Source organism: Oncorhynchus keta, chromosome 29 (genome assembly GCF_023373465.1).
Source record: "Oncorhynchus keta strain PuntledgeMale-10-30-2019 chromosome 29, Oket_V2, whole genome shotgun sequence".
NCBI lineage: Eukaryota > Metazoa > Chordata > Actinopteri > Salmoniformes > Salmonidae > Oncorhynchus > Oncorhynchus keta.
Genome location: NC_068449.1, coordinates 32199552 through 32218646, shown reverse-complemented (window position 1 = coordinate 32218646; position 19095 = coordinate 32199552). Strand labels below are relative to the sequence as shown.

Sequence of the window (19095 nt, the reverse complement as noted above, 5' to 3'; positions counted from 1 at the left end):
GACAGATTTTTCACCTAGTCAGCTCGGGGATTCGAACCAGCGAACATTCGGTTACTGGCCCAACGCTCTTAACAGCTAGGTTATTTGCCGCCCTGTGTATCCACGTGACCAGCTGTATCTAAGTGGTCAATTCTGCAATTAAGTGAGAAAAGCAGCAGACACCCAAGGTCCCTTGGGGACTGGAGTCACCCATCCCTTGTATTGGGTATCTTTACAGTCAGACTTGCAGGAACCGAGTTGTGCCACCCAGGCTGGGCTGATGTCTCATCTGCTCTGAGAGGTACCTTATATATCGTATAAACTGTATACTGCTCATACCGTTATTGAGTTCCCCTATTGTGTCAGGTCAGTATCTTAACAGTATTTGAACCAAGTGGTGCCATGCAAGGCATGTCTGAGGTCTCACCTGATCTGTCCCCAGGGACCTCCGGAGGCGTGTCTGCCACTGCAGCACCTGCATGACGATGGCCTCCCAGCGACGCTCCAGGTTGACGGTGAGCAGCTGAAGCTGCAGGGCCTGTTGGTCTGAGTCTGAAACACTCTGCTGCTCCTGCAGCCTCTGGCACAACCTCAGTACAGAGGACACGCCCTTACGCCTTCCACGTACCTCCAGACACAGAGACTAGAGGGGGGCAGTGGAGGGTGTGGAGGAGAGGGAGGGGAGATGGAGGGGGAGAGAGGAGGAGAGGGAGAGGGACAAGGAGGAGAGTGAGAGAGCGAGGCGGAGAGGGAGAGATGGAGCGAGAGAGAAAAAGAGAGTCAACATAAAACTGTAAAAAGTTTGGAATACTCCTTTAGAGCACATTTCATAGTGTACAGTAGGTTTTAAGAGGCCTAGTTACAGTAGCCTTTGTAACCATATTAATTGGCACCATGGTGGGGAGTGGGGGACTCAGGAGAAGAAGTCATGAATACCAGCATGTGTGTACGAGTCTTTATAGTTCAAAGAGTTAGACGAAGCTGTCAAACCATTAACAGCCAAAAACCTGCTAATGAACTTAATTGAATATGGCTATGGTATATTTTTCCTCTCTCTGTAAAGCCTACAAATGTGTGATTTTAAAATTAGCATTTTATTATTCTCTTTAAAGCCGTGCTTCTTTTCCCTACTGCTCCTACTACTGCTGCTGTTTTGCTTAAATGTGGCTTAATGCAACCCAGACCCCGCAGTGTCTCAAATGGTACCCTATTCCCTATATAGTGCACTGCTTTTGACCAGAACCCCTGGTCAAAAGTAGTGCACTGTTTAGGGAATAGGGCACCATTTGAGACACAGTCCCAGCCTCTCCTTTTCCCTCCACAGCCACACTTCAGGGGCGACCTGGGACTACCCTCACTACGCCCCGGACTACCCCCCCTACGCCACTGATGAGGGCTCCACAACAATATGCCCTGTCAGGATTGCATGTAAATCAGGCTCCTACCCCCTTTTATGTGTGCCATAAAGAGGAGAAAGATTCAACATTAAAAGGGCAAAGCCCCCACTGTAGGCTGCTTTAACTTCAATACGCTAGCTGCTGCAGTGTGTGGTGGTATGATGTCCCATGTAATGGAACCGCAACAACCACAACACATACTAACACCTTCTTAAACAGTGAAACACCAATGTGTGTGTGGCCCAGGCCAAGACCCGCCTTTTTAAATATGCAGCGATGGCATAGTGACTAGAGAACCAATGCTCCTTCCTGTCTGTGTGCAAAAGGACAAAAACATTGGAAGAACAATTTATGTAAATCCTGCTTGCTCTGAAAAGCATTCCCTTACATTTTCTTTACATTTTCCAATAAATATTAAACACTATTACATTCAAATTGGATTTTTCTCAGCAGTTTCCACCCCGTTTTAGCATATATTTACAGCCCTCCCTGGTCTTTTTAAACAGGTAATGTGATTGCAAAATGCAATGGCTGTGTTCTGAGAGGAAGGGGGAAGGTTGTTGTCAGTGATAAAGTTACCCTGTACAATAGCCATGGGTTTAGAGAGTCAGTAGCCCCTCGACAACTGACAGATTACTAAAAAACACACACATGAACTCCATCCCAAATGCCACCCTATTCCCTATACAGTGCTCTACTTTTGACCAGGGTGCATGTTGTCATTTGAGATACACACTCAGACACACTACAGGCTCATTGCAATGGGAACCAGTAGATCCTGAAGTTGCTTGTTTCTCTCTCAGACTGGTTCTTATGTACCTACAGGTAAGTCAAGGCAAGCGAATAATACACCTCATATTCATATCCGCTACAGTACGACTCCACACGATTAGATTAGAAAGCTACAACTATGGCCAATAGCATCGTGCTAAATGGCCACTGGAAGATCAAGCTTTTTACATTTCCAAACACCCTCCTCACAACTCCTTCGGCCCCATTCTTTCTGCATCGCTGCGTTTCATAAACTGATTTCCCCTCCTGATTGAGTCCTTATTGACATAGAGGCTAGGGGTATCTGCCAATATTTGCTAAAAAGCTTTTCCAAATGCATGGAGCAGTGGAGTGGGCTGTCTGCATTCCCCCTGTATGCAGAGAGAGAGAACCATACAATGAGTCCGTTTCAAGCCGAGATTTGGGACGGGCTACCAGTCAGTGCTGCTAAAAAACTGGCCTCTCTCCAAGACGCTCTATTGTCCTTATCCAGACATCACAAAGCCCAACCAAAAAAACACAACAAAAACCAAAACGGCCATCTCTCAAATTCACTGGTCTGTCAAGACCACCTATCAGATGTTTTTTAATAAAGGAATCTTAAGATCAGCTGTCTGGTAATATGCGGCCCCGGTCGAGCTGGAAACACAATCTAGAGGCTGTTAGAGATGACTATTAGAGATGACTATTAGAGATGGCTATTCAGAGCTCATCACATGCTCCTCGGGAGTCAGGACTCTATCACAGGGCATGATCCATCTTGTGTACTGTATTAATCTGTAGTGGGTTGCAGACCCAGTCCTATTGGAGCAGGTACAGTAATCACAGCACAGGCAAATGGAGACCTCCCAAATACGCATCTCTGTCTCTCAATGCATCCTCTTTACATAAAAGCAGGTCTACAGTAGAGGTGTAGGATCTTAATTTGATCATTCAACATGGGATGGTTGCTTAAACAGAGATTAAGCCTAGTCCTGGACTAAAAAGCTCTTTCAATTGAGAATATCCATTGAGAATGCTTTTTAGTCTTGGACTAGGTGTAATCTGGAACTGGGAAACCTGCCCTAAATTAATTTTAAAAACGGTGGTATAGTGCATACTGAAAACTTGTGTGAATTTGACTATCTGTGATATTAAAACCATACTGTCTAGAAGTCGACCGATTAATCAGAATGGCCGATTAATTAGGGCCGATTTAAAGTTTTCATAACAATCGGAAATCAGTATTTTTGGACACCGATTTGGCCGATTTATATATATATATATATATTTTTACACCTTTATTTAATCTTTATTTAACTAGGCAAGTCAGTTAAGAACACATTCTTATTTTCAATGATGGCCGAGGAACGGTGGGTTAACTGCCTCGTTCAGAGACAGAATAACATATTTTCACCTTGTCAGCTCGGGGGATTCAATCTTGCAACCTTACAGTTAACTAGTTCAACGCTCTATCCACCTGCCTCTTATTGCACTCCACGAGGAGACTGCCTGTTACGCGAATGCAGTAAGCCAAGGTATGTTGCTAGCTAGCATTAAACTTATCTTATAAAAAACAATCAATCAATCATAATCACTACATGTGGTTGATGATATTACTAGTTTATCTAGCGTGTCCTGCGTTGCATATAATCGATGCGGTGCGTATCGTTGCTCCAATGTGTACCTAACCATAAACATCAATGCCTTTCTTAAAATCAATACACAGAAGTATATATTTTTAAACCTGCATATTTAGCTAAAAGAAATCCAGGTTAGCAGACAATATTAACCAGGTGAAATTGTGTCACTTCTCTCAGTGTATATGCAACAGTTTGGGACGCCTAATTTGCCAGAATTGTATGTAATTATGACATAACATTGAAGGTTGTGCAATGTAACAGGAATATTTAGACTAATGCATGCCACCCCTTAGATAAAATACGAAACGGTTCTGTATTTCACTGAAAGAATAAACGTCTTGTTTTCAAGATGATAGTTTCCGGATTCAACCCAATTAATGACCTAAGGCTCGTATTTCTGTGTGTTATTATGTTATAACTAAGTCTATGATTTGATAGAGCAGTCTGACTGAGCGGTGGTAGGCACCAGCAGGCTCGTAAGCATTCATTCAAACAGCACTTTCGTGCGTTTTGCCAGCAGCTCTTCGTTGTGCGTCAAGTATTGCGCTGTTTATGACTTCAAGCCTATCAACTCCCAAGATTAGGCTGTTGTAACCGATGTGAAATGGCTAGCTTGTTAGCGGGGTGCGCGCTAATAGCATTTCAAACGTCACTCGCTCTGAGACTTGGATTGGTTGTTCCCCTTACTCTGCATGGGTAACGCTGCTTTGAGGGTGGCTGTTGTCGTTGTGTTCCTGGTTCGAGCCCAGGGAGGAGCGAGGAGAGGGATGGAAGCTATACTGTTACACTGGCAATACTAAAGTGCCTAAAAGAACATCCAATAGTCAAAGGTATATGAAATACAAATGATATAGAGAGAAATAGTCCTATAATTCCTATAATAACTACAACCTAAAACTTCTTACCTGGCAATATTGAAGATTCATGTTAAAAGGAACCACCAGCTTTCATATGTTCTCATGTTCTGAGCAAGGAATTTAAATGTTAGCTTTCTTACATAGCACATATTGCACTTTTACTTTCTTCTCCAACACTTTGTTTTTCCATTATTTATTTGAGGCTAAATTGATTTTATTGATGTATTATATTAAGTTAAAATAAGTGTTCATTCAGTATTGTTGTAATTGTCATTATTATAAAAAAAAAATTAAATCATCGGTATTGGCTTTTCTGGTCGTCCAATAATCGGTATCGGCGTTGAAAAATCATAATCGGTCGACCTCTAATAGTGTCTATGCAACAACTATCAGGAATCAAGGTAAGACCCAAGTGCAGACTGTGAAGTTAACAATGTTATTGTAACCACAGGGGCAGGCAAACGACAAGACAGGCAGGGGTCCATAATCCAGAGTAGAGGCCAAGGTACAGGACAGCAGGCAGGCTCAGGTGGGTAATCCAGAGGTGGAGCAAAGGTACAGGACAGCAGGCAGGCTCAGGGACAGGGACAGGGACAGGGACAGGCAAAGTGGTCAGGCTGGCGGGTACAGGAGTGGGGACCAAGAGCAGAGACAAAACGCTGGTTGACTTGAACAAGCAAGACAAACTGGCACAGACAGACAGAAAACACAGGTATAAATACCCAGGGGATAAGTGGGGAAGATGGGCGACACCTGGAGGGGGTGGAGACAAGCACAAGGACAGGTGCAACAGTTCAGGTGACAACTACACTTTGAACACTTTTGTTGCGGAGAATTTTCCTGCATGGCAGGAAATGCAGATGAGCTTCATGATGAACATACATTCACTGAAAACCCACACTAATACACAGTTATGTTAACAGTATTGCATATTTCATGTAGGATCATTTTGGCCAGCTAGTAGCCTAACCACAGACCAAGCAACATTATGGACTAAACGTTCAAATCCTGTTGCTGCAGGATTATCTTGCTGCGAATTAAGATCCTACAACTGTACCTTCAAGAGCGAGATTTTGGTTACATTTCCCCTAATAAAATCCACAATAATTTTCAGAGAAAGTACTACTCCATGATATGAAATTATAAAAAAAATAAAAAGAGACCTCAAAATAACACCATTCTACAGCCAGTGGTTCAATAAGACTGGGGAAGAAATTGTGGTCAGTGTATGTCGCAAAATGTTGTTTGCTGTTCTCTAAAAGACATATCGACAGCTCTCCTTCTATCCTTTATATCCTCAGTCTGTCCATTTTCAATACATGTGGACAAGATGGCGATGACAAGGACAAACGAGACGCCCTCCAGTTGAAAGGAACAGAAACAGGGATTTAACTCTGACAGTGACCCAGTGGATATTCAATCAATTACCATTAATTAGAAATCTCTGATTAATTCTATTTGTTGATTAAGTCAATTAAAACCACAAGCACTTGTTATCTCAAATGAGTGTAATGAATTCTTGTTCCCACACACATATTCCCATAGTTTAGACTCACTGCCTCCAGCTCAATCCTTTCTGTCACTTACTGCCAGCGTCTCTCTCTCTCTCTCTCTCTCTCTCTCTCTCTCTCTCTCTCTCTCTCTCTCTCTCTCTCTCTCTCTCTCTCTCTCTCTCTCTCTCTCTCTCTCTCTCTCTCTCTCTCTCTCTCATACAACACTGGGAAGACACCTGAGTGTCTGACAGGGAATTAGCTTGGGTAATAGACTGATTGACAAATAGTTAGGGGGTTGTATAACGAGATACATCTAAGCCAACAGGAACCTGTGTACCCTCAGGCCTGGAGGGAAGCTAAAGTCATTCCGCTGCCCAAGAATAGCAAATCACCCTTTACTGGCTCAAACAGCCGACCAATCAGCCTACTATCAACCCTTAGTAAACTTTTGAAAAAAATGGTGTTGGACCAGATACAATGCTATTTCACAGTAGACAAATTACAACAGACTTTCAGCACGCTTATAGGGTAGGTGCGGGGACGGGTACTCTACACGTAGGGCAAATGACTGCTACTGAAAATAAACAGATGTGTTATGGCTTTATATCCTCTGCTATATCATGTATCAAAAGTTACCTGTCTAACAGAACACAGAGGGTGTTCTTTAATGGAAGCCTCTCCAACATAACCAAGGTGGAGTTGGGCATTCCCCAGGGCAGCTGGCTAAACCTCAACTCAATCTTGCAATGAATCTTGCAATGTGGAAATTGAGGAAAATTGAGGAGACTAAACTGTTTGGCGTAAATGTCATGGTCAAAACATATTGACACAACGGTAGCTAAGATGGGGAGAGGTCTGTTTGTAATAAAAAAGCTTCTCTGCTTTCTTCACATCGCTATCAACAAAACAAGTCCTACAGGCCCTAGTTTTATCACACCTGGACTACTGCCCAGTCATATGGTCAAGGGCCACAAAGAGGGACATAGGCAAATTACAGTTGGCCCAGAACAGAACATCACGGCTGGCCCTTAAATGTACATGGAGAGCTAACATCAATAAGATGCATGTCACTCTCTCCTGGATCAAAGTAGAGGAGAGATTGACTGCATCACTGCTTGTCTTTGTGAGAGGTATTGACATGCTGAAAGCACTGAGCTGTCTGTTCAAACGACTAGCACACAGCTCAGACACCCATGCAAAACCCACAAGACATGCCACCAGGGGTCTCTTCAGAGTCCCCATGTCCAGAACATAACTTTGGACAACGCATGTTATTACACAAAGCCATGGCTACATGGAACTCTATTCCACATCAAGTAACTCAAGGAAGCAATAAAATCAAGATAAAAAAACAGACTACATATTATGGAACAATGCAGAGTGTGAAGAGACACACACGCTAACACACACACACTTTCTACAAACACATACTGTACATTGTAATATTGTTACATTGTGGTATTATACATTTTATATTGTTGATATGTAGTGGTAGATTAGTGGTGTAATAATGTGTTGTATTATCTACTGTTTATTGGAACAATTGTGTGATGTAACTGCCTTAATCTTAATTAGACCCCAGGAAGAGTATCTGCTGCATCATGGGGATCCGTAATAAATACAAAAATTACAGGTGTTTTAAAATCCTAACTAACTGCCCCCCTGTTGATTCCAATCTAAATGTTCAGACGTACATTGTTGGCTAAAAGCTACAATACATAATTGGAATGTTCATTGTATTTATAAGTGTGGAAGTTTGGACAAATGGCGCCTGAAGAAATGGCAGCAGTTGTACGGGCGCCTAACCAATTGTGCTATTGTGTGTGTTTTTCTTCACGTTATTTGTAAGTTATGTTGTACATAATGTTTCTGCCATCGTAACTTATGGCAAAAAAAAGAGCTTCGGGATATCAGGACAGCAATCACTCACCTTGGATTAGACAAAGATGTTTTATAACACAAGCAGGACGCACAGGATGTACTTCAGACACTGGACAAGGCCAATATCCCCATCATTGGCAGGAGAAAGAGATGCAGGTACAGAGGACACAGGGCGGGGTGCCTTGTAAGGATCCACCAACGGCGAATGGGAAACAGGCCTTTACCATTAATGCTACTTGCCAACGTACAATCATTGGACAACAAATTAGACAAGGTACGATCACGAATATCCTACCAGCGGGACATCAAAAACTGTAATATCTTATGTTTCACCGAATTGTGCCTGTGGTCAGATGATGCAGATGCTAAGCAACAGGACTGTTTTGCTAGCACAGACTGGATAATGTTCCGGGATTCCTCCGATGGCAATGAGGAGTACACCACATCAGTCACTGGCTTCATCAATAAGTGCATCAATGAAGTTGTCCCCACAGTGACTGTAAGTACATACCCCAACCAGAAACCATGGACTACAGGCAACATCCGCACTGAGCTAAAGGGTAGAGCTGCCGTCTTCAAGGAGCGGGACTCTAACCCAGACGCTTATAAGAAATCCCGCTATGCCCTCAGACGAACCAACAATAATACCAACATGTTTTAAGCAGACCACAATAGTCAATGTGCCCATGAACACTAAGGTAACCTGCCTAAATGACTACAGACCTGTAGCACTCACGTCCGTAGCCATGAAGTGCTTTGAAAGGCTGGTCATGGCTCACATCAACACCATTATCCCAGAAACCCTGGACCCACTCCAATTTGCATACCGCTCAAACAGATCCACAGATGATGCAATCTCTATTGCACTCCACACTGCCCTTTCCCACCTGGACAAAAGGAACACCTACGTGAGAATGCTATTCATTGACTACAGCTCAGCATTCAACACCATAGTGCCTTCAAAGCTCATCACTAAGCTAAGGATCCTGGGACTAAACACCTCCATCTGAAACTGGATCCTGGACTTCCTGACGGGCCGCCCCCAGATGGTAAGGGTAGGTAACAACACATCTGCCACGCTGATCCTCAACACTGGAGCCCCTCAGGGGTGCGTGCTCAGTCCCCTCCTGTACTCCCTGTTCACCCACAACTGCATGGCCAGGCACGACTCCAACACCATCATTAAGTTTGCAGACGACACAACAGTGGTAGGCCGCATCACTGACAACGACGAGACAGCCTATAGGGAGGAGGTCAGAGGTTCTCATTGACGGGGCTCTAGTGGGGCAGGTTGAGAGCTTCAAGTTCCTTGGTGTCCACATCACCAACAAACTAGAATGGTCCAAACACACCAAGACAGTCGTGAAGAGTGCATGACAAAGCATATACCCCCAAAGGAAACAAAAAAGATTTGGCATGGGTCCTCAGATCTTCAAAAACTTCTACAGCTGCAACATCGAGAGCATCCTGACTGGTTGCATCACTGTCTGGTATGGCAACTGCTCAGCTTCCGACCGCAAGGCACTACAGAGCGTAGTGCGCACGGCCCAGTACATCACTGGAGCTAAGCTGCCTGCCATCCAGAACCTCTATACCAGGCGGTGTCAGAGAAAGGCCCTAAAAATGGTCAAAGACTCCAGCCACCCCAGTCATAGACTGTTCTCTCTGCTACCGCATGGCAAGCGGTACCGGAGCTCCAAGTCTAGGACCAAAAGGCTGAATAGCTAATCAAATGGCTGCCCGGACTATGCATTGTGTCACTTTAAATAATGCTACACGTACATATTACCTCAAATAGCCCGACTAACCGGTGCACCCACACATTGACTCTGTACTGGTACCATCTGTATATAGCCTCGCAACTGTTATTTTTTACTGTTTTTTAAATTTCTTTACTTATCTATTGTTTACCTAATACCTATTTTTGACTTAAAAACTGCACTGTTGGTTAAGGGCTTGTAAGTAAGCATTTTACTGTAAGGTTGTATGTAATACTGTTGTATTCAGCGCACGTGACAAATAAACTTCTGATTCGATTTCTTATGACAACAAGTACTATTTTATATTGACATATTGACATGGAATCTCAATTCAGGAAGCATAACGGCATAGCCACTATATCATCAAAATGCCCTTGTTGTTAGTGTGGTTGAAGATGGTGTAGGAAGGCAAGACTTCGTGCATAAGGTGAATTGAAGATGCCTCAATGCAAGTAAACCAAACAGGACTGACCAGCAAGCCAAAACACAGTAGTTTAGTGCACAACATCCCAGCATCCAGCCTTTCCTTCGCCTGTCAACATACATACAGCAGCATTAATGAGAAACCAGTAGACGACATCTTCATAATGTAGCCATACCATAACCCCAGTTTAATTGAATTAAAAGGCTTTTAAGATATGGTATTCCAGACTTCCCAGAGGGAGACTAAAATTAGGCTCTTTTGTGTTCGGACTGCTCTGGGGGGCCAGACAGTTCAATTTAGTCACAGCTTCCATTTAATAATACCTTTCTCCCACCACTGTCTCTCAACCATATTGCTTCTTTTTGAAGGTTAAACATTGCCTATCAGTTAGAAAACATTCCCACAGATTACATGCCAAGCTTTGGCATTAAGGGATGAGTATTTTGCCCACAAACCAAACATCCTCCCCCATAATCTGTTGTAATACGAAATGTTTTAAAGAAGGATTAGATTGATAATATGTCACTGAGGAAGACGTAGAGTGTTCTATTTCACAATTATCTCCCCCTGTTCACATTGAATTGCTCCCTCCTACCATCTCAAGCAAAGAGAGCTAATTTGTTTTAATCTCTCCCCGTAAGAAGCCCCAATTTTCACTGAGGTCAAACTTTGGCTCGTGCAGCAAGAATCAAACCATCCCATTTATTAATTCTCACCAGAACCTCATTTCTATTTTTAGTATTTTTCGACTAGAGAAATGGATTACCGACTTGTTCCAAGTGGAGTTCCTTTGTCTGTATGACAGACTGCAGTGACCTCCCCCTATCTCCTCCACACTCTGAGAGCAGTGAGATGCCACCATAGATTTAGAGATATCAGCTCTAACGTCAGTTTCTACCTTGTTTAAAAAACAAAATGTATCTAGAAGCCAACGTGGGGCCCAGGATCTCACCTGGAGGGTCAGGCCCAATCTCTTCTCATCTCTCTGCCTGCTCTGGGTCCATCTACACCCTTCAACCCCCTCTCTCTGACTGACCTCCTCCCTACAGCACAGCCCCCACTCTGAGCCGCTACGTTATTCCAGGCTACTGTGGCCGGCGTCCCGCTAATAAAATATGACAGCTCAGATATAATATCAATACTTTCTCCATGATTAGGAATAAAGAACTCCTGTTCTTTGCCAAGTGCTAACCACATTAGAGGGGCTGTCTGATTGCGTAGCTTCACATGTGAGAGAAGCGCCAAACGCAGCGTTAGATTCTCATCAGGTCTTAATGGGGAGCAGACAGGTGACGGCGCTGGAACGACACACTCATTACTGGACACGCACACCGGACGGACCCACCCAGCGTTTTTAGTTTTGAACATACCTCTGGTGTCTGACCAGTTTGAATAGCCCCCTATTACATTGACAGTCTCTCATAAATACCCTAATTGATAGCATTATTATCATGTTGAGGTTATTTGTTTGCTTTCTCACATTAGTGGGGATGAATGGGTGTTATTCATAAGGTATTAGCTACGTCCTCTTCAACATCCTCACAGCTTGATCTTTATTTTCCTGGATGAAGGTATACCGTGGGATCCACTGCTAGTTGAATGTGTTTAAGCGTTTTGGTTGGGTGCGTTCGTTTTTTAAGTGTGGCGGTAATCGTGTTATGAAGATTAGATGGGAGATGGTTAATGCTTTGTGATGCACCCAGAAGAAACTCTCCAAGAGGATAATCAGGTAAAGATCCTGAATAGAGTAATACTGTATTTTGGACGTCACTGCATCAGACATGGGGACCAGTTCACATGTTATTTGTGTTGACATTCGCCATATTCCAACCGAGTATTGCTCTAGAAACATTAGAATGATTTTCAGGTTCAAATTGTACCATAATATTGTTTTGGATTTTCTGTGTTTGGAAAAACAAATAATCACACAAAAAATAATGATTTTGATATACTGTGAATTCAGAAAGTACTCAGGCCCCTTGACTTTTTCCACATTTTGTTACGTTACAGCCTTACTCTAAAATGTATCGAATAGCTTTTTTCTCATCAATCTACACACAATACCCCCTAAATGACAAAGCAAAAACAGTTTTTAGAAAAATGTGCAAATGTATTACATTTTTTTAACTGAAATATCACATTTAGATAAGTATTCAGACCCTTTACTCAGTACTTTGTTGAAGCACGTTTGGAAGTGATTACAGCCTCGAGTCTTCTTGGGTAAGACGCTACAAGATTGTCACATCTGTATTTGGGGAGTTTCTCCCATTTTTCTCTGCAGATCCTCTCAAGCTCTGTCAGGTTGGATAGGGAGCGTTGCTGCACAGCTATTTTTAGGTCTCTCCAGAGATGTTCGATTGGGTTCAAGTCCGGGCTCTGGCTGAGCCACTCAAGGACATTCAGAGACTTGTCCCGAAGCCACTTCTACATTGTCTTGGCTGTGCGCATAGGGTCGTTGTCCTGTTGGAAGGTGAACTTTCGCTACAATCTGTCGTTCTGAGCGCTCTGGAGCAGGTTTTCATTAAGGATCTGTCTGTATATTGCTCTGTTCATCTTTCCCTTAATCCTGACTAGTCTCCTAGTTCCTGCCGCTGAAAAGCATCCCCACAGCATGATGCTGCCACAACTATGCTTCACCGTAGGGATGGTGCAAGGTTTCCTCCAGACATGACGCTTGCGATTCAGGCCAAAGAGTTCAATCTTGGTTTCATCAGACCAATCTTGTTTCTCATGGTCTGATTGTCCTTTAAGTGCCTTTTGGCAAACTCCAAGTGGGCTGTTATGTGCCTTTTACTGAGGAGTGGCCTCCGTCTGGCCACTCTACCATGAAGGCCTGATTGGTAGAGATGGATGTCCTTCTGGAAGGTTCTCCCATCTCAACAGAGGAACTCTGGAGCTCTTTCAGAGTGACCATCGGGTTCTGGGTCACCTCCCTGGCCAAGGCCCTTCTCACCCGATTGCAAAGTTTGCCAGCTCTAGGAAGAGTCTTGGGGGTTCCAAATATCTTCCATTTAAGAAAGATGGAGGCCACTGTGTTCCAAATCATGTCCAATCAATTTACCACAGGTGGACTCCAATCAAGTTGTAGAAACATCTCAAGGATGATCAATCGAAACCGGATGCACCTGAGTTCAATTTCGAGACTCGTAGCAAAGGGTTTGAATAGTTATGTAAATATTTGTAATAAATGAGCAACATTTTCTAAAAACCTGTTTTCGCTTTGTCATTATGAGGTATTGTGTGGAGATAAATGTGGGGAAAAAAATAATTTTATGAATTTTAGAATAAGGCTGTAAAATAACAAAATGTGGATCTGAATACTTCGAGCAGTAGTCTACTGTTCATTAGAGAACTACAGCACAGTACTGTATGCATCTGACTGACAGCCTCTATTCTAGAGCACTACAGCACTGTACTGTATGTACCTGACTGACAGCCTCTACTCTAGTACTGTATGTATCTGACTGACAGCCTCTACTCCAGAGAACTACAGAACTGAACTGTATGTATCTGACTGACAGCCTCTACTCTAGAGAACTACAGAACTGTACTGTATGTACGTGACTGACTGTGCCTCTACTCTAGTGAACTACAGAACTGAACTGTATGTACCGGACTGACTGAGCCTCTACTCTAGTGAACTACAGAACTGAACTGTATGTACCTGACTGACTGAGCCTCTACTCTAGTGAACTACAGAACTGAACTGTATGTACCGGACTGACAGCCTCTACTCCAGAGAACTACAGAACTGAACTGTATGTATCTGACTGACAGCCTCTACTCTAGAGAACTACAGAACTGTACTGTATGTACGTGACTGACTGTGCCTCTACTCTAGTGAACTACAGAACTGAACTGTATGTACCGGACTGACTGAGCCTCTACTCTAGTGAACTACAGAACTGAACTGTATGTACCTGACTGACAGCCTCTAGTCTAGTGAACTACAGCACTGTACTGTATGTACCGGACTGACAGCTTCTAGTCTAGTGAACTACAGAACTGAACTGTATGTACCTGACTGACAGCCTCTAGTCTAGTGAACTACAGAATTGAACTGTATGTATCTGACTGACAGCCTCTACTCTAGTGAACTACAGAACTGAACTGTATGTACCGGACTGACAGCCTCCAGTCTAGTGAACTACAGAACTGAACTGTATGTATCTGACTGACAGCCTCTACTCTAGTGAACTACAGAACTGAACTGTATGTACCTGACTGACAGCCTCTAGTCTAGAGAACTACAGAACTGAACTGTATGTACCGGACTGACAGCCTCTAGTCTAGTGAACTACAGAACTGAACTGTATGTATCTGACTGACAGCCTCTACTCTAGAGAACTACAGAACTGAACTGTATGTACCTGACTGACAGCCTCTAGTCTAGAGAACTACAGAACTGAACTGTATGTACCGGACTGACAGCCTCTACTCTAGTGAACTACAGAACTGAACTGTATGTACCTGACTGACAGCCTCTAGTCTAGAGAACTACAGAACTGAACTGTATGTACCGGACTGACAGCCTCTAGTCTAGTGAACTACAGAACTGAACTGTATGTACCTGACTGACAGCCTCTAGTCTAGAGAACTACAGAACTGAACTGTATGTACTGGACTGACAGCCTCTAGTCTAGTGAACTACAGAACTGAACTGTATGTACCGGACTGACAGCCTCTACTCTAGAGAACTACAGAACTGAACTGTATGTACCTGACTGACAGCCTCTACTCTAGAGAACTACAGTACTGAACTGTATGTACCTGACTGACAGCCTCTACTCTAGAGAACTACAGAACTGAACTGTATGTACCTGACTGACAGCCTCTACTCTAGAGAACTACAGAACTGAACTGTATGTACCTGACTGACAGCCTCTACTCTAGAGAACTACAGAACTGAACTGTATGTACCTGACTGACAGCCTCTACTCTAGAGAACTACAGTACTGAACTGTATGTACCTGACTGACAGCCTCTACTCTAGAGAACTACAGTACTGAACTGTATGTACCTGACTGACTGAACTCTGCCTCCTGCTGAGATGTGTTCAGCCCAACTGTAATGGGGCCAAGTCTGGATATTGAATCCATTTACAGCAGAATTGCCTAAAACAGATAGATGATCATTAAATGGTCCTCTTTCTCTTTTTATTTTGTATTTGTATCTCTTTTTCTATTTAGTGCCATGGCTCCTCTGTCCATACACATTGCAGTTATCAATATTTTAATCTTTTTTCCTCAGGCGTTTTCTCAAGAAATCAATGCTTCCCCTCTGTGCAGTGTGACATCTTATCAAAAGAAAAGTCTTCTTTTATAAAGTGTTATTTCTCTCAGCGTTGACTCCGTATATATTTAAGGTTTCTTCCCTCTATCGCTAGTAGTCACTCAGCGGGATGAAAGCAATCTCAACTCCACAACCTGTGTTGTGACACGGCCTGATTAATATCCTGTGTTGTTCCTCAAGCTTTTTAAGTCAAATAATAGTTTCTTCGAGATTTGCTTGAGTCAAAATAGCTTTATTTTATTTATTTTCTCAAGCATTAGTTTAATTACAAATATATATATACAGTATTACTGTACTTGAAGTGAAAACCAGACACTCAAAGCTGCCTGTTTTGGAGTATTTGACACTAGGCACAGGTACAGTAACTCCCAAAATAAAGAAAACACTTGAGTAAATTAGGGATAAGTATACTGAAAGCAGGTGCTTACGCGAATAGTAAGTATTTTTGAAACCTCCCGTTTTGGCCTGGATGTGTCAATGTGTAGTTCATACATTAATAATATATGAGCAGAATAACTGTATGACCTCAATTAGCCACAAAATCCCTGGATTGAAAGCGACTGTTTTCTGGAAGCTGTGCAGCGCCATTTTACCTACATTTACCCCCAGACACCTGGGCCAGACACCTGGGCCAGACACCTGGGCCAGACACCTGGGCCAGACACCTGGGCCAGACACCTAGCAATTCGAGTTTCAGCTAATGAGCTTCAGCGCTACGTCATTTAAGTGACAGCTAGCAAGACACACACACAGCAGAGCCAGAGAGAGAACAATGATGTGGTGCACATATCTACAATTTTCAGTGACCACTTTTGTCTCGTGGGCGCTACATTCAGAGTTACTGGGCTAAAAAGTGTACAAAAATACCGGAGAACATCTTTAATTAAAGAATCAACACCCATCATGCTTAGGGTCATGTATAAAAATGCCCAGTTGCCCATTATTTTGGCTACCATGGCTAGAAGAAGAGATCTCATTGACTTTGAAAGAGGGGTCTCGAAGGAGCATAGGGCGTTTAAAGGGTGTGTGTGTGTGTGTGATGGAATTGTTAGTGGAGGAATGCTGTTCTGGCTCGTGATGGCCCAACGCCCTATTATGACACTATGTTGGTGTTTCCTTGATCTGTGATGATATATGATATATGATAATTCACACCTTCATTCTTCATACCTACAGTAGCAGTCCTCAGAGCACCTAGGCCTCTAGTACAGGGATATTTAACCTGGGGTCCGTTAACCTCTAGTGCAGGGGGTCTGTGGAAAAATATTATCGTGTATATACAGTGCATTCGGAAAGTATTCAGACCCATGGACTTTTTACACATTTTGTTTCGTTACAGCCTTATTCTAAAATGGGTTAAAAAAACATTTTTCCTCATCAGTCTACACACAATACCCCACAATGGCAAAGCAAAAACAGTTAAAAAAAAAAACATTTTAGCAAAACAGAAATACCTTATTTACATAAAAATTCAGACCCTTTGCTATGAGACTCGAAATTGAGCTCAGGTGCATCCCGAGAACCTTCCAGAAGGACAACCATCTCTGCAGCTCTCTACCAATCAGGTATTTATGGTAGAGTGGCCAGACAGAAGCCACTTCTCAGTAAAAGGCACATGACAGCCCGCTTGGAGTTTGCAACAAAAATAAACTAAAGGATTCAGAGAAACAAGATTCTCTGGTCTGACGAAAACAAAACTTTCTGGCCTGAATGTCAAGCGTTATGTCTGGAGGAAACATTGCACAATCCCTATGGTGAAGCATGGTGGTGGCAGCATCATGCTGTAGGGATGTTTTTCAGAGGCAGGGACTAGGAGACTAATCAGGATCGAGGAAAAAGTACAGAGAGATCTTTGATGACAACCTGCTCCAGAGTGCTCAGACTGTGGTTGAAGGTTCATCTTCCAACAGGACAATGACCCTAAGCATACAGCCAAGACAATGCAGGAGTGGCTTCGGGTCAAGTCTCTGAATGTCCTCGAGTGGCCCAGCCAGAGCCTGGACTTGAATTCGATCGAAAATCTCCTGAGACCTGAAGATAGCTGTGCAGCGATGCTCCCCATCTAACATGACAGAGCTTGAGAGGATCTGTAGAGAAGAATGGGGTAAATTCCCCAAATACAGGTGTGCCAAGGTCTTGTAGCGTCATGCCCAAGAAGACTTGAGGCTGTAATCACTGCCAAAGTTGCTTCAACAAAGTACAGAGTAAAGGGTCTGAATACTTACAGTACCAGTGAAAAGTTTGGACACACCATTCACGTTTTTTTCTTTATTTTTTAAATATTTTCTCCATTGTAGAATAATAGTGAAGACATCAAACTATTAAATAACAGATATGGAATAATGTAGTAACCAAAAAAGTGTTAAACAAATTAAAACATATTTTATATTTGAGATTTTTCAAAGTAGCCACCCTTTGCCTTGATGACAGCTTTGCACATTTTCTTAACCAGCTTCACGAGGTAGTCACCTGGAATGCATTTCAATTAACAGGTGCGCTTGGTTCAAAGTTAATTTGTGGAATTTCTTTCCTTCTTAATGAGTTTGAGCCAATCAGTTGTGTTGTCACAAGGAAGGGGTGATATACAGAAGATATCCCTATTTGGTAAAAGGCCAAGTACATATTATGCCAAGAACAGCTCAAATAAGTAAAGAGAAACAACAGTCCATCATTGATTTAAGACATGAAGGTCAATGAATCCAGAACATTTCAAGAACTTTGCAAAAACAGAAGAAAAAAATGAACAAAAATCGCTAAAACCATCATGTGTTTTGATGAAACTGGCTCTCATGAGGACCACCACAGGAAAGGAAGACCCAGAGTTACCTCTGATGCAGGGGATAAGTTCATTAGTAGAGTTACCAGCCTCAGAAATTGTAGCCAAAATAAATGCGTCACAGAGTTCAAGTAACAGACACATCTCATCACCAACTGTTCAGAGGAGACTGCGTGAATCAGGCGTGAATCAGGTCTTCATGGCCGAATTGCTGCAAAGAAACCACTACTAAAGAACACCAATAAAAATAAGAGACTTGCTTGGTCCAAGAAACACGAGCAATGGTCCTTTGTCTGATGAGTCCAAATGTGATATTTTTGGTTCCAACCGCCGTGTATTTGCGAGACGCAAAGTAGGTGAACGGATGATTTCTGCATGTGTAGTTCCCACCGTGAAGCATGGAGGAGGTATGATGGTGTGGGGGTGCTTTGGTGGTGACAATTCAAGGCACACTTAACAAGAATGGCTACCACAACATTCTACAGCAATACGCCATCCCATCTGGTTTGCATCCCATCTTAGTTGGACTATCATTGGTTTTTCAACAGGACACTGACCCAACAGACCTCCAGGCTGTGTAAGGGCTATTTGACCAAGAAGGAGAGTGATGGAGTGCTGCATCAGATGACCTGGCCTCCACAATCACCTGACCTCAACCCAATTGTTTGGGGTTTTAGGCTGGGTTTCTGTGCACCACTTTTTTGACATCAGCTGATGTAAGAAGGGCTTTACAAATACATTTGATTGATACATTTGATTGAATTGAGATGGTTTGGGATGAATTGGAACACAGAGTGAAGGTAAAGCAGCCAACAAGTGCTCAGCATATGTGGGAACTCCTTC

General features: G+C 42.9%; 1 protein-coding gene across 3 annotated transcripts in view; it reads right to left on the bottom strand.

Moving 5' to 3' along the window:
• LOC118362193 (A-kinase anchor protein 6-like) overlaps nt 1-19095 on the bottom strand; it is a 215816-nt gene that overhangs the window by 17644 nt on the left and 179077 nt on the right. For all 3 annotated transcript variants that reach the window (XM_052486435.1, XM_052486436.1, XM_052486437.1), the window contains exon 12: nt 407-622. In XM_052486435.1, the coding sequence (XP_052342395.1) occupies nt 407-622 (216 nt within the window). The remainder of the gene's footprint in view (nt 1-406; nt 623-19095) is intronic.